The sequence below is a fragment of the Pagrus major genome, chromosome 17, assembly GCF_040436345.1.
Source record: "Pagrus major chromosome 17, Pma_NU_1.0".
Classification (NCBI taxonomy): Eukaryota; Metazoa; Chordata; class Actinopteri; order Spariformes; family Sparidae; genus Pagrus; species Pagrus major.
The window spans coordinates 17,824,930-17,841,208 of record NC_133231.1 but is presented as its reverse complement, the minus strand read 5'-3'; the positions used below and the strand labels follow the sequence as shown (position 1 = coordinate 17,841,208).

The 16,279-nt window shown below is 38.7% G+C and overlaps 2 protein-coding genes across 2 annotated transcripts; one reads left to right on the top strand and one right to left on the bottom strand.

Moving 5' to 3' along the window:
• Positions 1 to 490: 490 nt before the first annotated feature.
• On the bottom strand, positions 491 to 4,046 carry LOC141012443 (uncharacterized). Its single transcript, XM_073485929.1, has 5 exons — positions 3,593 to 4,046; positions 3,371 to 3,425; positions 1,209 to 1,326; positions 958 to 1,021; positions 491 to 701 (listed from the first exon to the last, which is right to left on the bottom strand). Exons 1-4 carry the CDS (start codon positions 3,887 to 3,889, stop codon positions 988 to 990), a joined length of 504 nt encoding a protein of 167 aa, XP_073342030.1. The 5' UTR covers positions 3,890 to 4,046; the 3' UTR covers positions 491 to 701; positions 958 to 987.
• Positions 4,047 to 6,500: 2,454 nt separating this feature from the next.
• Positions 6,501 to 9,081, top strand: LOC141012468 (uncharacterized). Its single transcript, XM_073485958.1, has 4 exons — positions 6,501 to 6,987; positions 8,017 to 8,071; positions 8,258 to 8,369; positions 8,480 to 9,081. The coding sequence occupies exons 1-4, from the start codon at positions 6,694 to 6,696 to the stop codon at positions 8,811 to 8,813; spliced, it is 795 nt and encodes a 264-aa protein (XP_073342059.1). The 5' UTR covers positions 6,501 to 6,693; the 3' UTR covers positions 8,814 to 9,081.
• The last annotated feature ends 7,198 nt before the right edge of the window (positions 9,082 to 16,279 follow it).

Sequence of the window (16,279 nt, the reverse complement as noted above, 5' to 3'; positions counted from 1 at the left end):
GATAAACTATGCATGCTAAGTAGCTTTTAATCATGACTGAAAAATGCAGTGAGACCTTCAATCTTAATCCTTGGTTCTGCACTAGGGGGAGGTAGAGGAACATGCCACTCAACTGTTTCTTATCATCATTTGATTTCTGATGAATACATGATATAGAATAATGTACTTTGTCAGAAATGATTAAACATTTTCTTGCTCAGTTTAAATGATGTTAGTTATGGACTGAACTTTTCCACACCCTTGGATGGGACGTGGATTTTTCCAAGCTTATTGTTCCACGCACATTAGTGAACAGATTCCTCCACACACAAGACCTTTGACATTAAACAGAAGCCCATGTACTTTCCTAGATGCTGGTAGTCAGTCAGGCTTCATTAGGGCGGAGGGCGATATAAACATACTGTAAATGCCTCAGGCAGGTTGAGTCAGGTGCAACGCAATGTGGTTTTACCGGTTCAATCAGGCAAAGCTATCTTTGATAACAACTATGCATGAGTCAGGGTATTTATTTGTGAAAGCTGTAATTACAAGCATCAGTGTGTTTTACAGACAAAACACAGAATGAGGGGGTGCCCATTAGCTCAGTTGGCAGAGCAGGCGTCCCATGTACAGAGGCCTCGCCCTCGCTGCAGTGGCCCGGGGTTTGAGTCCGGCCTGGGTCCTTTGCTGCGTGTCACGCCCCTTCCCTCTCACCCTGTTTCCTAATAAAGCAAAATAATTTAAAAAAGACCAAATGAGATCTGACCAACCAACGTCATCACATTACAAAATTAAATAAAACTACATAACATTTACCCACTCCCTATGCCTGAGCCATTCATCAACGTTTTTTTTTTTTAATCTTTTTTTAAAAACATACTTTTTACTTTAAAGAACTAGCAGAGCTGTTACCACATCAGGAATATTATAAAACATAGCCTTGTATGAAAGGTTTGGCTTTTCTCCATAAAAGCTCACAGTCAATGTTGAGTGTTTCTGAGATGACTTTTATTGTGGAGCCTCAGAGATGCCACACAGTTTCCTGCAAAATGAAGAGAAAAAAAAAGTTAATTAGTGTGCAAAGTCTGGATGTAATAAGTCTGCTTTAAATCTTTACTTTTGCAGCCATTACTTTATTGTTTGTCTCTGTTCTGTAATGGATGATGTATGGATGTAATGGATTTGACTGCTCTTTTTCTGAGGATGCAGGTAGGCATTTCAAATCTTACCGTGCTTCCTCCTTGGTCGTATCCACAAAGGCACAAATAGCTTTGTCTCGATCCAAAATCTGTTGTTTCAAGCTCTGAACGTCTTTCTCAGCGGTTTTCTTAGCCTCTTCGTGATCAGCTGAGGAAATGACAGAGGGAAACAAATGTTATTCCTGAGCATGTATAGAATGAGAATGTAAATAATTTAACTCACCATTTAAAGGATTGATTTTAGGTTGAAAACAAATAAATGAATTGTCAATTATTAAGGCATTAAAATGATAATGGCAGCTACTACTTTTGCTGGACTCAGACTTATATACATTACTGTAGCTGTGTGCAGGTTAGAGACTGAAACAAAGCAACAATCAGAGCAATTTGTGAAATTGTCAAAAAATGTAATCTACAGGATTTATCGACATGGACAAATATAAAAAAACATTTAAAAAATAGCATCCAGCATCCAGGTTTTGCATCTACTTTGTGGTTTGGTTTAAGCAATAAAAGCTATTTTTATTTTTAAAGATATTTTCCGTTCGTGAAAGAGTCAGAGAGTTTATTGGATTATATATTAATTAACAATCAGTTTGTGAACTAGTGGCTAGTGAATAAATGTAATCCTTGAGATGCATGTACATGGACACAAATCTTCCTTTTTGAACTCGTGCCGAATGTCACAAGAAAAATGGACAAAGTGTACCCATGTGAACTGCCGTCATTCTGGGTTGACCTTGAAGCAGTCTGCCTGGAGCCCTGTAGGTAAGAGCTGTCCCATCTAGTTCCACAGGTAGTGATGGAATGTAACTAAGTGCATTTAGTGAAGTACTGTAGTTAAAGGGTAATTCAACTAATTTTACACATTTACTACTGCATACATTAAAAAAAAAAAAAAAAGTAGTATAAAGCTTTTTGTAGCTCCAGATGAAGTTGTATGTTTGATAAACTGCCTCCAGTGATGTCACTCAGTGGCTAAGTTGCATTGTGGGTAATGTAGGCACCAGTTTTTGTAAAAAGGAAGAAGAATGCATTCAAAATAAAACAGGCAATATCTCTCTTTCTGCTGTATCAAGTTTGATCATTAGTGTTTAACTGTCCATAATGAGTCCGACAGTGTTATAGGAGTGCAGTGTACTTTTTAAAAACCTGCTGCCTACATTACCCAAAATGCAACTTGAGCAACTGAGTGACATCACTGGAGGCAATTTATCAGATTACATGCAGCTTCTTCTGGAGCCACAAAAGGCTTTATACTTTTTTCACATATGCAGTAGTACTCCCCAAGACCGTAAACACACTTTAATGTGTAAAACTGGTGGAATTACTCTTTAAGTACAAATGTGAGGTACATGTAGGCCTCTTTTACTTGAGTATTTCCATTTTCTGGTACTTTGGTATATTTCCACTCCAATACATTTTGGAGGCAAATAATGTCGGCTACTTTTTACTTCAATATATTTAGTTGATAACTTGCTTACAGTTGCTGTAACTTTAAGGGCTTCAACCAATGATTATTTACATTGTCGATTAATTAATCGATTAGTGGTTTGGTCTATAAAATGGTGAAAAATGTTGGCCGGTGTTTCCCAAAGCCCAAGGTGAAGTCCCCGAATGGCTTGTTTTGTTTACAACGACCCAAAGATATTCAGTTTAAAGAAACCAGAAAAGATTCAGATTTAAGAAGCAGGAGTCAAATAATTCAGACTGATTTCTTTAAAAGAAATGTTTAGCTACTTTTCAGATTGCATGCTGCATCAGAGCCAAAGTAGCACATTTTGAAATAAATGTTAATTGGTAATCAGATTTTTTTTTAAATATCACAGATTTCAATGATCAGAAAATTGTATTTGAATATCTGAAAATCAGGCAGGCAAGTAATAAGTTGACCCATATCGGTACTTTAGTATGAATTTTGGGTCCTTTACGACACTGTCCACATGTTTGAATAGAATACAAGGAAGTTCTTCCAGAATATCTTGTTGTGTGGTTCTTCGTGGCCTGTATAGACTGTGTGAGACGTCTCAGCAGCTCCAATTTATCATTTGTCTTTTGAAAAAAGGCCAATCAAAAGCCTGGTTGAGGTGTGTTAAATAAATGAGCTCGTCACATTCTCCTATGTGGATCAGTTTTGGCCACACTTTTACTATCTGCCCAGAGCTGACAGGTGGAACAAAAGGCTGCCTTACCTTTGAGTTTATTTATAGCCTCTGTCATCTCTGGCTTCTTCTTCTCAGCATCTGTCTATTCAGGGCACAGGTGGAAGTATTTGTCAGCAATTGGATGAATGAGCTAGTAGAATAAAGGTACACTTAATACATAAACCTGATATTTTGAAGGATATGTTGATCCTGACATGCAGAGTTCACACAGTCGAGTGAATGCGCAGCAGAACAAACACTGTCCCTTACCTTTTCAGTGTTACAGGTCTGCAGACTTTTCTCGAGTTCCTCTCCTCGAGTTTTATCATCTGTCTTTTGCTTCTTCAGATCAGCCATCTGGATGTTGAGGGACCCCAGCGTCGCCTTCAGGTCATTCATTTTGTTCTTTATTTTGACGATGGCTTCCTCCTTCTGCCTGATGTCCGCCGAGCTCTCCGACATGCTGATTTTCAGCTGATGCAGGTTATACTCCTGGCGCAAGGCCTGGGAGATCATCGTGATCGTCACGGCCAAACTCACGCCGGTTATAATAATGGCGATCTTCATCGTGGTTGAGGTGAAGGACGACGGGGCCAACTGGTGGAGACTGCTGCCGGTCACTTGTTGTTCATTCCAGGTGTAGGCTACCTCTGCAGCGCTCTGCAGGTGAGACGGTGTGTGGCCACTGTGCTTGAAAGCTGCCCCACCTGCTCAACAAGTTGGGCGGGACGATCCACCTGTTGCCACCTGTGACTCCCGCATACGGTCTCTGCAGGCACACCTTCACTGGATGTGCGTCATTGTTATGTTGCTGAAGCTTCCCTACATTTACTCCATTGCATTTATTTGAGAGCTATAGTTACATTACACATCAGGATTTTACATACAGAATGATGATAATGATACATAATATAAAACAAACTACCAACTGTATATATTTAAAGTACCAACATCATTAATATGCTGCTTACTTTAATGCATCATAAATAATATTATTATTATTCCAATGAAACAAAGTATATAACAATATAATACTCTGAAAGGGGCCATTCTGCATTACAAGTACTTTAAAATGTGATACTTTAAAATACATTTTGTAAATAATGCTATAATGTTACTTTGCTTTAACTGTGATGTACTGCTACCTTTGCTCATGAGGAATATCTGAATACGTCTTCTACTGTCGTATAAAGACTCCTCTTGTTTCTTGTTTGTTCAAAAGGTTTTTCAAAGTTTCAAAAGTCAAAAATCACCAGGAATCCTCAAAGCTCAGTGCAGTAGAGCTTTTATTGCCGGCAGTAAGAGCATGAAATCATACAGAGACAAAGTCCATGAACAACTGACCTGATGTTCAACAATAGGTGTCTTCTTTTAAGCCCAAAAACTGGGAGTGTCCTCCCATGGCGAAATGGTGTCATCCAATCCTTACTCTTCCTCAACTCTGCTGACATGGGTATTTTTCCCTGGCAATGCCCGTCCTCACAGCTGCACCTGGCCGTGCCTCAAGGTTACATGCTTCATTCTTAAATGTGTGGTTACGTTTCACTTTATGTTATCGCAATACAGTGATTCAATTGATAGGTGCATATTCAATCAAATGGTGCAGAGTAATACATGTTTCAACCATCCATTGTGATTTCTTCACACTTGATTATTCTCTTTAACGTCACAGCAATTATTACCAGTTGTCATTTACCACCAACTACTTACTATGGTTATATTCTACTACACTACCACTGTTTAAGTCACCTATATGAAATGTAAACTTATATTCTAATACAAGTCAAACTAAATTAACTCCATCATTTTAGACTGTTAAAATGAGATAATTGCATTGTGCCAATATTTAGTCACTGGTCAAAATGAAGCAGGGCTGTCATAAGAGCGCTGGTTTGGTACGGTGGCTCTGTGGGTCAAAACACAACAACACTTCAGAAACATAACAATTACAAAAACACATTTCACAAATCACATCAACATTTCAGAAAACACAACATTTTCACAAAACACAATGAAAATTCAGGTCAATGAAAAGGTTGGACAACAGCTCTTGTTGGACAGAACCTACTAAGTGACGCAGCAGCGGCACTTTCAAGGCTTTCAAACTGTTAGCTAAGTGGGCTATGCCATAATAATAGTATTAGTTGTACTCACTCTATAAAGTCGCTAACCTAGCTCTTCATGACTGAATGATAAACTGGGCGGATCACTATAGGAAAGAGGATTAGCATCCTGTTACCATGGAAAATGCTGGTTCAAGTGAAGTGACAGGATGCTACGGCAGTCATGCCCACCATGGGGGTAAAGAATGTGGTGTTCTCTCAAATGTTGTGATGTTTTCCAAAATGTTGGTGTGTTTTATGAAATTCTGTTCCGTTTCATGAAATTTCATTTTGGTTTTTAACCGTTGTTGGGTTTTGACCTCAGGGCCACCATACTAATCGGAGCTCCTGCAGTCCTGCTACATTTTGGCCTTTTACAAAATGTATACACAGGATCAGTAACCTATCTGAACACTTTAAAACTATAGTTCATTTAGTTTGACTTATATAAGAATACAAGGTTACATATAAACATTGTTGTGTTTTCTTAAAGGTCTTTGTGTTTTGACCCTCTGGGCCACCGTACAAAACTGGAGCTTCATGCAGCCCTGCTACATTTTGGCCAGTGAAAAAATATATACAGTGTAACTGACTATTTTAATACTCTAAAACTACAGAGTTCATTCAGTTGGAGTATTAAAATGAGATTTGTGCCAATATTTTGTCACTGGCTAAAATGTAGCAGGGCTGTCATAAGAGCGCTGGTTTGGTACGGTGGCTCTGTGGGTCAAAATACAACAACACTTCACGAAACACAACATTTTAGAAAACATGACATTTAAGAAAATGAAACAAGTATTTCAGTATCTGAAATGTTGATGTGTTGTCTGAAATATCATTTTGTTTTTTAAAATGTTTGTTGTGTTTTGACCCCTCGGGGTCACCGTACATCTGTCCTGTCTATCAACACAGATATGACACGTAGCTTATCTACCTTCATGATTGGTGTGTTTGATAAAGGTTAGCAGGACATAACAGGGTCAACCTGTCTGTCACAAGGCACACGGAACAGAGCAGAACAGGGCGTGTCTTCTCCGCTGCTCTCAACCCAACACACCTGAGCATGTGCCCAATCCAGACGCGCAGGTTAGCCAGCCTCCATGTTTGATCGCCTTCGGCAGAGAGGTGTAACCAGGGCGGCTGTGCACTCCTGCTGACTCCGACTCTCACATGGAAGTGAGGGAGGCTGTGCTGTGACACCTGTAGAAGAACCAGACCTCACCAAGGACGCGTTTCCTCCACGGAGAAGGCTCACAGCTCCCGGAAAGCATGAAGGTGCAGGTGATCCTCCCGGTGTCTTTAGTCCTGTCCGTGGCTTTGTTGGGTGTCTTGAAAATCCGGAAAAAGGAGTCCGACAAAGTGTACAAAAAGGACGGTTTTGAGAATATCAAGCTGCGGGTGACCAACGATGTGCTGGGAGAGTATGAGAAAGAGCTGGCAGAGACGGAGAACCAGCTGAAGACGGCCCAGACCGAGCAGAAGGAGCTGGAGAAAGAGGCGAACGAGGTCCGGGCCAAGACAGAGGCGGTGAAGGGCGACTTGGACGCCTGCGATGGAGCCAAGGTGAGCAGGAATGAGAGAGAGGAAACCATGTGATATAACTGCACAGCTGGAAGACGTGAGAGGGCGGTAAACATTGGTAATCAAGAAACACTGAATTACTTTATAACCTTTTTAAAATGGCAGCACTTGTCTTTTCATAGCCACTGGGATGTTCTGTGCAATGTAATCTCTGTCTTTGAGAAGTGGGGCCCTGTGCTTGAGCCAAACACAACACACATAACCTGTTTCACTTGTTAAGGATAAACACATCATCAGCACCTGCCACCTACCGACTAACTAAAGGCCTGCAGGCATGAGGAAACTCTCAATAATCCAGATTTTCTTCCATTGTCTTGTGATTTGTAAACCATCTATTGCTTAAATGATGTAAATCTACAGCCTCTGCTTGTATATATGGCTTGTAGACCTTCACCTTTATGGGGTCACACGCTAATTTCCTTTCCCCCCCTACCCAATCCTTTTCTCAATGATGCTAGATATGTTATTCTTTCAGAAAAAAAATGCATATTATAATCGAGAAATATAATCCATCCCCTCCCGTCTCTGGGTGCGACTGTTCCTGTGCTGAAATATGTTGTTTTTGCTCACGTTTTAAAAACGTATACAAATGTATAAGAAATGTGCATCACCAGAGCAAATGTTCTTCTGCTGTGGCCAACAATCACACGACTGAATAGCATACAATCACACTGTAGCTCTGTGTGGTTTTTTTCAGAATCTGCATTTACATACCTATCGGTCGTTCTCTTCCCATTTACTGCCCTTCATGAACCGCAGTTCCTCAGGTCATCTAATGAAACATCACCCTAAAAAGAGTCGTTCAGTGCACATAAATAATGGTAATGTCAAAGGAATCAGCAAGATTTTAGGAGGTGGAAAAATAATCTTGTAACTCTGATTAATGTCATGAAAGAAATGTTATTTGGAGGAAGTTGCTGCATCAAAGTTGAAGATGTATGGATACAGGATGTTAGATTTTCTCTTACGATCTCAGGTTTGTGTTGCTGAGATTCTCTCTTTCACTTGCAGAAATCTGCCAAAGATGAGCTGGCAACAGTCGAGTTAGAGCTCAATAATGTCAAAGGTACGTGCCGATTTATGGGCCTCATGGTCATGTGTCAGGTATTCAATAATTGAGAGAAGAGACAAAGCAATCAAGCACATATACTTGTTCAAATGCATTTTAGTTTATTTCTCTTCAGGCTAAAAAATGGAGCTTTTAATTGGTGAAACACTTACATTTCCCCTTGTCATTTTATAATACCTGCAGCTGAAACGGAGAAGCAGCAGAGCGACTGGAAAACAGAAGTGGAAACACTGAAAAGTCAGCTAGCAGCACGGAGCTCAATCTGTGACCATTTGAAAGCAGATGCCCAAATAGGGTAAGATTACTACTTTACTGGACTGAAAAAAATATAGTTTTCTGCAAATTGTGTTGAACACCTATGATTATATCTATGCATTCACCTCAATTTCTGCTGTTTGCTTAAAGCAACTTGTGTGGAAATGTGGAGGCCCCAAAAAAAGAGGAGCCAAAGGCAGAGGCTCCCAAACCAGAGGAACCTAAAGCAGAGGCTCCCAAACCAGAGGAACCTAAAGCAGAGGCTCCCAAACCAGAGGAACCTAAAGCAGAGGCTCCCAAACCAGAGGAACCTAAAGCAGAGGCTCCCAAACCGGAGGAACCTAAAGCAGAGGCTCCCAAACCGGAGGAACCTAAAGCAGAGGCTCCCAAACCAGAGGAACCAAAGGCAGACGCTCCGAAACCGGAGGAACCTAAAGCAGAGGCTCCGAAACCAGAGGAACCAAAGGCAGACGCTCCTCAGTAGAGACGCTCTCCACAAAACTTCATTTGTTAAACAAAAACACTGTCCAGGACGTTGTTTTACTGGGTCACTGTCACATGTTGTACGAGTAGGAACCTAACATTTGACTCTTCAGGTTTTGCACCTGTTCATTGGGATGTTAATGAATATATTCCTTTTCAAGCTGCTATTTATTTTTTATGCAACAACGTGATGAAGAACGAAGATATGTTTTGTAAGGTATGTGTTAGAAATGCTTTGTAATAAACAGATTGTCACAATGCAAATATTATATGCTGTTAGGGTCAAGAGTTCACTCACTTTTGTTACCGAAAGTCAATGTGAGAAGAAAGCTTCTCTGCTTCATGTATTCAGCAACTGTGATTGTCTGGCATAATTCAGTTTGGATTTATGGCTCAAATAAAATAAATACGCAGCTGTAAAGCAACGCTTGTTCATAAAGTCGGGGGGGATGGATACAGTAATATTGTCAAGAATCAAACTTTGAATAAAAAATATTCTAATAAATTGTCATGACCATTCAACATACATCTCTTACATTTGAAGAAATGTGGTATTATAAAATTTTAACTTGAGTAAAAGTGCAGAAGTATAATCAGCAAAATGCACAGTATCAAAAGTGAAGGTACTCACAAACAGTACTGGGAAGATTATATTAATTGTTAGATATGCAGTTGTGTAGCTAATCTATAAAATGCTTTATATCTTTTTTAGGATGAGCATATTATGTAAATCTGCAAAGTAACTACAGCCGGAAAATCAGAATCAGAAATATTTTGTTGATCCCCGGGGGGGGGAATAATGTAACTGTTTATTACAGCCGTTCCTTCTAATAGAAATATCACACTACAGATCTAAAGAAGGTATAAATAGAGAAAATGAATAAGACATAAGAGTAAATGAGAATTAAATATTTAAAGTACTAAAATGGCTGTAAAAAAACAAAGTCAACAACAGTAATGGAGTATAATATTTCCCTCGTGTGTCGTGTAATGTATCATAAATTGGAAATACTCAAGTTCAAATTCCTTAGAGTTGAACTGAAGTACAGTACTTTAATAAGTGTTCTTAATTACCTTCCATCACTGCAAACCAGTATGTTAAATCCCATTTAAGTCATGGTACTTGTCACAGAAATATCAGGAAAAAAATGCTCATATCGAAAGCACCACATCGGGTCCACCAGTGTTTATTCCTTCAGGCCCGTAAAGCAGCATTCTCCTAGAGGTCCCTGAGGGGGTCCCCAGCAAAAAGGGGAATCATATAGTCCATCCATAAGTAACACAATGACAGACTGTAATTGACTATTTTGGACATGGGTGTCATATACTTTCTGTAATAAGACATACAAAAGCAAAACTTTTAACAGATGGGGGTCCATGGTCTAATTTGTGTCACTTTACTGGTCCTTGACGTGAAAATGTTTGACAGCTTACACAAATAACTCAAAGGACACATTGAAGCCTCTTTTTGAAGTAACTTATTCAAGTTTCTTGTTTAAAGTGGCAGAAGAAAGGATGTCCTGATCCCTTTTTTTTTTAGATGTCTTGTTCTATTGAATATCTGCCAACCAAATCCAATGCAATATTTGTTTTGCCTGTTATTTCATTGTGTTAATTTAATATTACACTGAGGCTATAGTAACATTCAATTTCAATATAGTGAATACAGAAAATATAACCTGTACCTCAGGCCTTCTTTGATGGTTTCCTGTGATATTTTGTATAGAGTGCTGTACTGTGTCTCTGCAGAGTGTCTGTGTGGATCAGCTGTAGCAGGTTATCTCAATCTTGTACACACCATCACTGCACCCACACCCGTCATTATTCCTTCAGTAAACAATTTAACACTATCAGTATGTTGGATTGCGCCCAACATAACAAACTTGACTGTACATAATAGTCAGGGTGTGGGCTTGACAGACACATGGTTGTGAAATAACTGCTGTTCTGGTTACACAGATAATAATGAATGCAAAGTAATAAAATCCAGATCTACTGCATGCTGATGGTCATAGCTGTCAATATTTGAATGCATGTAAATTGGGGACGCTTGGAAATAAAACATTACTCTGAACCAGGAAGAGAGAGACACAAAGTGCTCCTCTGTTCAGTTTCACCAACTTGCACATCATCTGTACATTACGCTTTTTGGCCTTTAGTTTACTTCAAGTGTGTTTTTTCTCTTTTGTTAGATAACTCCTCTACCTCCACCGCTGAAAACACAGATAGGTATTGAATAACCGTTGTTAACCTTGTCCGCCTCTTTTTCTTAGTGACCCTGCCTCAGGGTTTGTGTGTGTGTGTGTGTGTGTGTGTGTGAGAGAGAGAGAGAGAGAGAGAGAGAGAGAGAGAGAGAGAGAGAGAGAGAGAGAGAGAGAGAGAGAGAGAGAGAAAAGCACTGACCATCAGTGAACCCAGAATCACAGAGCCTTTGTCTGTCACTTTCTGTAAACCTCACTACGTTTATCTCAGGCTGTGCAGTTTTTATTCCAGCTCAAAGCTTCCTGTTATGTTATGCCTGAGTTGTTCACTGCATGCTGCATTGTTTTTACTTTAATACTTACAATACAGAGCAATCTTTATCAGACAAAACGATTTGAAATGCACTTTTAACTCATAGACTGATGCTAGAACAGCAGATTTAAAGTGTTTCTTGTTGCTAGTTTAATATATTTTCATCCTCCTGGGATATTTTCAACAAAAATCAAACAACATAGTGTTGACAAGTTAATGTTCAAAGGCAATTTCATCTGGCTGGACAGGTGTGGTGTTTTTTTTCTTTCTGTAAGGCTCCACATTCATTACATTGTATTTGTTTAACTGAGATTAATGCTTAATGCCTTTTATTGGTTTTCCAACTAATAGTAAAAGGAAGCATTATATTTTTTCTTATGTACCAACACAGACCTCAACAAAGAGAAAAATATCAATACAAGAGTTAAAAAACAAATTGAAATAACATAAAATTAAAATAAAAGATCAAATAGGAAACTAGAGGGATTATGTGTTGTTTCATGAGATGAGGGTCTGGAGGATAAAGTAAACAGAATAAAGTATAGTTCAAGCAACGTATCCAGTAAAGTGATAAATAAAGGAAGCACAGACCGTTTATAATGCTTCAGGAGAATTCCTCAAGATTCTGGGAACTTACTTACTTTTTATAACCCTCTCAAAGATAAGATGCAACTCCGTCCATGCTCTTAATAATAACAACATTAATTATAATCAATGTTTTGGTGTTATTTTAACAATGTTTGTGTTTGTGTTTGAGGTCATTTTGTTCTGAAAAAAATGCATGTAATGATGCCCCCCCCCCCCCTTGTCTTCTCTACAGCATGTTTCCTGCATGTGAACATGTGAAATGGTAACTTGGCTGTACTTGAACATTGCTGTTTTTAAAATTGTAAAATTAAATATAGATGTTTTAATGCATGCATTCTTGATGTCAAAATGCATCAGTAAATCTGATTGATATGTCAGCTGAATAGAGTCTAAAGAAAATGTGAGTCGAATAGCATAATAGGAAGTAGGACTTTAAAAAGACTTACAACTGAATCATAAATGTGTGTTGGTCATCCCAGGATTAAGTTTTTTAATCCTTGTATAGTTCCTTTTTTTTTTTTTTGCTTTCTATTACCCTGTCATCTCTCACTTTGCCTCACACTGCCCTCCATCTGCTGGAGATTAAAATACTCCCCCCAGGCTCACAATTAGGCAATCAGAGGGCTATCATTCCGCCCCAGTAGGCGCACAAGGTCGGCGTCATACCAGGAGAGGATAGAGAGACAGCAGAGGGGGGACAGTCAGTCTGACTGATGTCATGAGCGAGGGCTGCTGTTCATGAAATGTACTGTCTGATCTGATGTGTGTGTGTGTGTGTGTGTGTGTGTGTGTGTGTGTGTGTGTACAGAGGTATAGAGCGTAATGTACCTTTGTTTTAAAAATAGCAAATAGTCTGCCACTGATGACATTGTTAAGCCAAATACTGACTGTCTCTTTGCATTATGTACTGTATTCTGGATACAGAATAAATTCTCATTCTATTTTTTTTTACAGCTACAACAACTCTGCATCTACTTCTTGCTGACTAAAAGCAAAAATCCTGAGTCACCTACAGGTGAAAGCGTTGTGTTCTTCATTAACCATCAGGCCTGACAGATGATGTGAAGTCAACACGTGTTACAGTCCCACACTACTCCACACAGATCAAGTGATAATAACATCACCAGTCATCATTACAACCAGAGGTCATCCTGACAGCCAGAGGTCACTTTGACTGGCAAAACCCAATATCCCTTTGACTGATATTTGGTAATTGACTATAACTGGTATTGTCTTACAAAATTATTTTTTCTTAAACTTTTATTTGAATTTCTGAATATTTATAGTTATGTCCTTCTGCTTGAAGATACTGTAGACTCTAGCTTTCCCTGTTGGCCAACAATCTAACAGGTACAAAACAAACACAACACAGGTTTTGATTTTATTTAATAAATGGTTTCCATATGTCGAAATTCTAATCTAAATGTGAAAAAGGACAGTCGCTCATGAGAATGTCCTTTTCAAATGACATGATTTTATTTCACGTTAAAATTTTAGCTCACATGTAAAAAATAGCCAATAGCATGTGTAAATGTGGAATTCACATGTAAATAAGCAGATGTCACTTAATTTAATGTGCCATGTCTTGTTTCTACATGAGGAAATTGTAATGCACATGTGATTAAAGATCAATAAATGTAAATTTCACATGTGAAAATGTGGAATTCACATGTGAAGAAGCAAATATCACTTGATTACATGTACCAAGTTTTGTTTCCACGTGAGGAAAGGATAATGCACATGTGGAAAAAACAGTGATCAAATTTAAACATATGTAATTCACATGTAAAATTTTGAATATAATGATTTGTATTGATATTTTGACAGGATAATAGAACAAAACAGATGCTATAGTATCTTATATTATTCGAAAGACATGATGTTCACTGTCCCCCGCTTTTTTTCCCTTTCAAACAGAGAACACAGACAATATCTAATTAGTTAACACAAAGGGGAGTATAGCAGACCTAAGAACACACGAACACAGAGATTTCACCCCTAAAATAAAACCAGCCCTTCATTACAGCATCAGCATGAGACAGACATATGAGAAAAAAATAAATCAATAAAACAAAAGAGAAAAGTGCCTTGAGTAAGTTATATCAGACCTCTGTATTAACCATTTAATTATACCAGGAGCCAGTACAGAATTAGTCAGATAAAACCCCCCTTAAAGCCAAAAATGAGCCTCAAACTTGTCTACAAATATTTTCTCTCCCGAGTGAATTTCTTATGTTAAGAAACTCTAATCCACATGTGAAAATGTAAATTTCACATGGAAAAATTCATTCGTTTGTGAAATCAGCCAATAACTTCTCCATTTCACATGTGACATTATTTTCTTTTCACATGTGAACATTTTCAGTTCAGTTCAAATTAACTTCATACATCTTCATCCCTGAAGGGTAATTCCTGCTCACTTTTGACATTATTTACTTTTCACATGTTAAAATTTAACCTCACACGTGATAATAGCCAATTCACACGTAACATTTTTGTAAGGGTCGCACTACCTTGGGGTAAAAAAAGCAAATATATTAATATTTGACCTTGAAATGTAGTTGAGTTATAGTGTGGAAGTAACATGCCAGTACCTTTAAAAATTGTACTTAAGTGAGTACATGTAACTTTTCACTGCTGCCAAAAACAATCCAACAAATATCAAAACCATATCACAAGGCTTTACCATCGATCCTTGTCAGTTTTGGGGTTGTAAGTTATCAAAAAAAGTGTATCGCTGCAGGATCCACTGTATCCATAACATCTCCTGATACTGTGCCAGACTTCCACTTTGGAAACCTCAAATTTAAGGACACTCTGTGCTGGCAACACCCGTTTTCCTTTAATTTAATACATCTTTATTTCATTTTTATTATGGTATTCATTTGAGATATCCATTTTGAATTGTTAGAGGAAATATTAGTGACAGGATACGACTAGTGACTTAGTGCGATGACCATCATGTGTCTTACGCTTGTCCTCCCTACAGGCAATAACCAACTAATAACTGAAAGTCATTTGACTTTGCATGTGCGGTCGTGTGTGTTTGTGTGTGCGAGAGGGAGCTCACAGCAGGATGAACATCACATCTATTGATCAGGCTAATGTGGGGAGGAAAAGCTGCAGGCCACAGCAGCTGATCAATATGCCTCTAATTACATGATGGGGCACTGAGTGAAAGAGTGACTGTAGGTGGTCCCCCCCAAACTCACAGCGTTCTGTATATAAACGCTGGCCCACTGAGGGGTTGCTCACTCGCTCATACACACAGATCATAGAGCACACACACACATTGAATCACTTTTTAACGAGATCTTTTCTGATGAGACGCTGGGACGCTGTGTGTGGATAAAGGGAACTGGTGAGTATCCTCCTCTGTGTTTGTATTTGCATGTAACTTGAGGGTTTCAGTGGAGTTGTGGAGGTTTCTTTTTGTGAATCCTATCTCACCACTGTTTGCCATCAACCCTGCCTGTCCTGAAGCAAATAGAGCCACTGATATGTGATCTCAAATGCCAACAGGATCTTTGATTCCCTGTGTTAGTGGCTCTCTCCCTCGAGGCCTTGTCACGTCATTCAGGTCCTTCCTCACCATTTGATACACCTTTCATGTATTCTCTTGTATCATCTGTGGCCTACATTCAGTCTGGAATGAGCAGACTGACTCTAATGTTTGCAGTACGTCTGTCACTCCCTTGTTTATTCTCACTGCATTGTCTCTCCTGTCTGTTACAGGCTTTTCCACTCTGCTGAGGCTCTGACCGGCTAGGCGCTGTGTGATATGTTTGATATTCGGTTGTTCTTGTGCTTGATCCTGTCAACTAAATATCAGACATATTCCTACAGAGTCTGGCATTGACTTCTGACCCTTGTTGTGTCTCTTCAAAAAAAAAAAGTCATATGTTCAGGTAAATAGAACGTAAACTTTGCATTTGTACTGCTAAATATTGTAAGTGTTTGCTTGAATTCCTTCAGTTTAATTGCAGTTTCTTTATTAATTTCTGTGAAGAAAGTGTGAACATACATTATTAGTATTATGATGTTTTACTGGTAAAATGCACCCAAAAAGTGAAACATTAACAATGATTTATTAATAATTAAAAATGTCTTTATGTACTGAATAAAAAGATAAACAAAAATGAACCTGAATATCAAGTTTCATTGTTGACTTGCTCTTTTCATTCTCTCTCGCAAACACACACACACCCACATACACAATAATCTTTACGAGCGTGACAGATGAGGAATTACAGTCTTTTCTTTTACAATAGGACGTGTGTGAGTATATCCTGTTTCATAAGCAAATAGGGGTTTTACTGGCACTGGATTTTGACATCAGAGATCACAACAAAGCCAAACCTGATA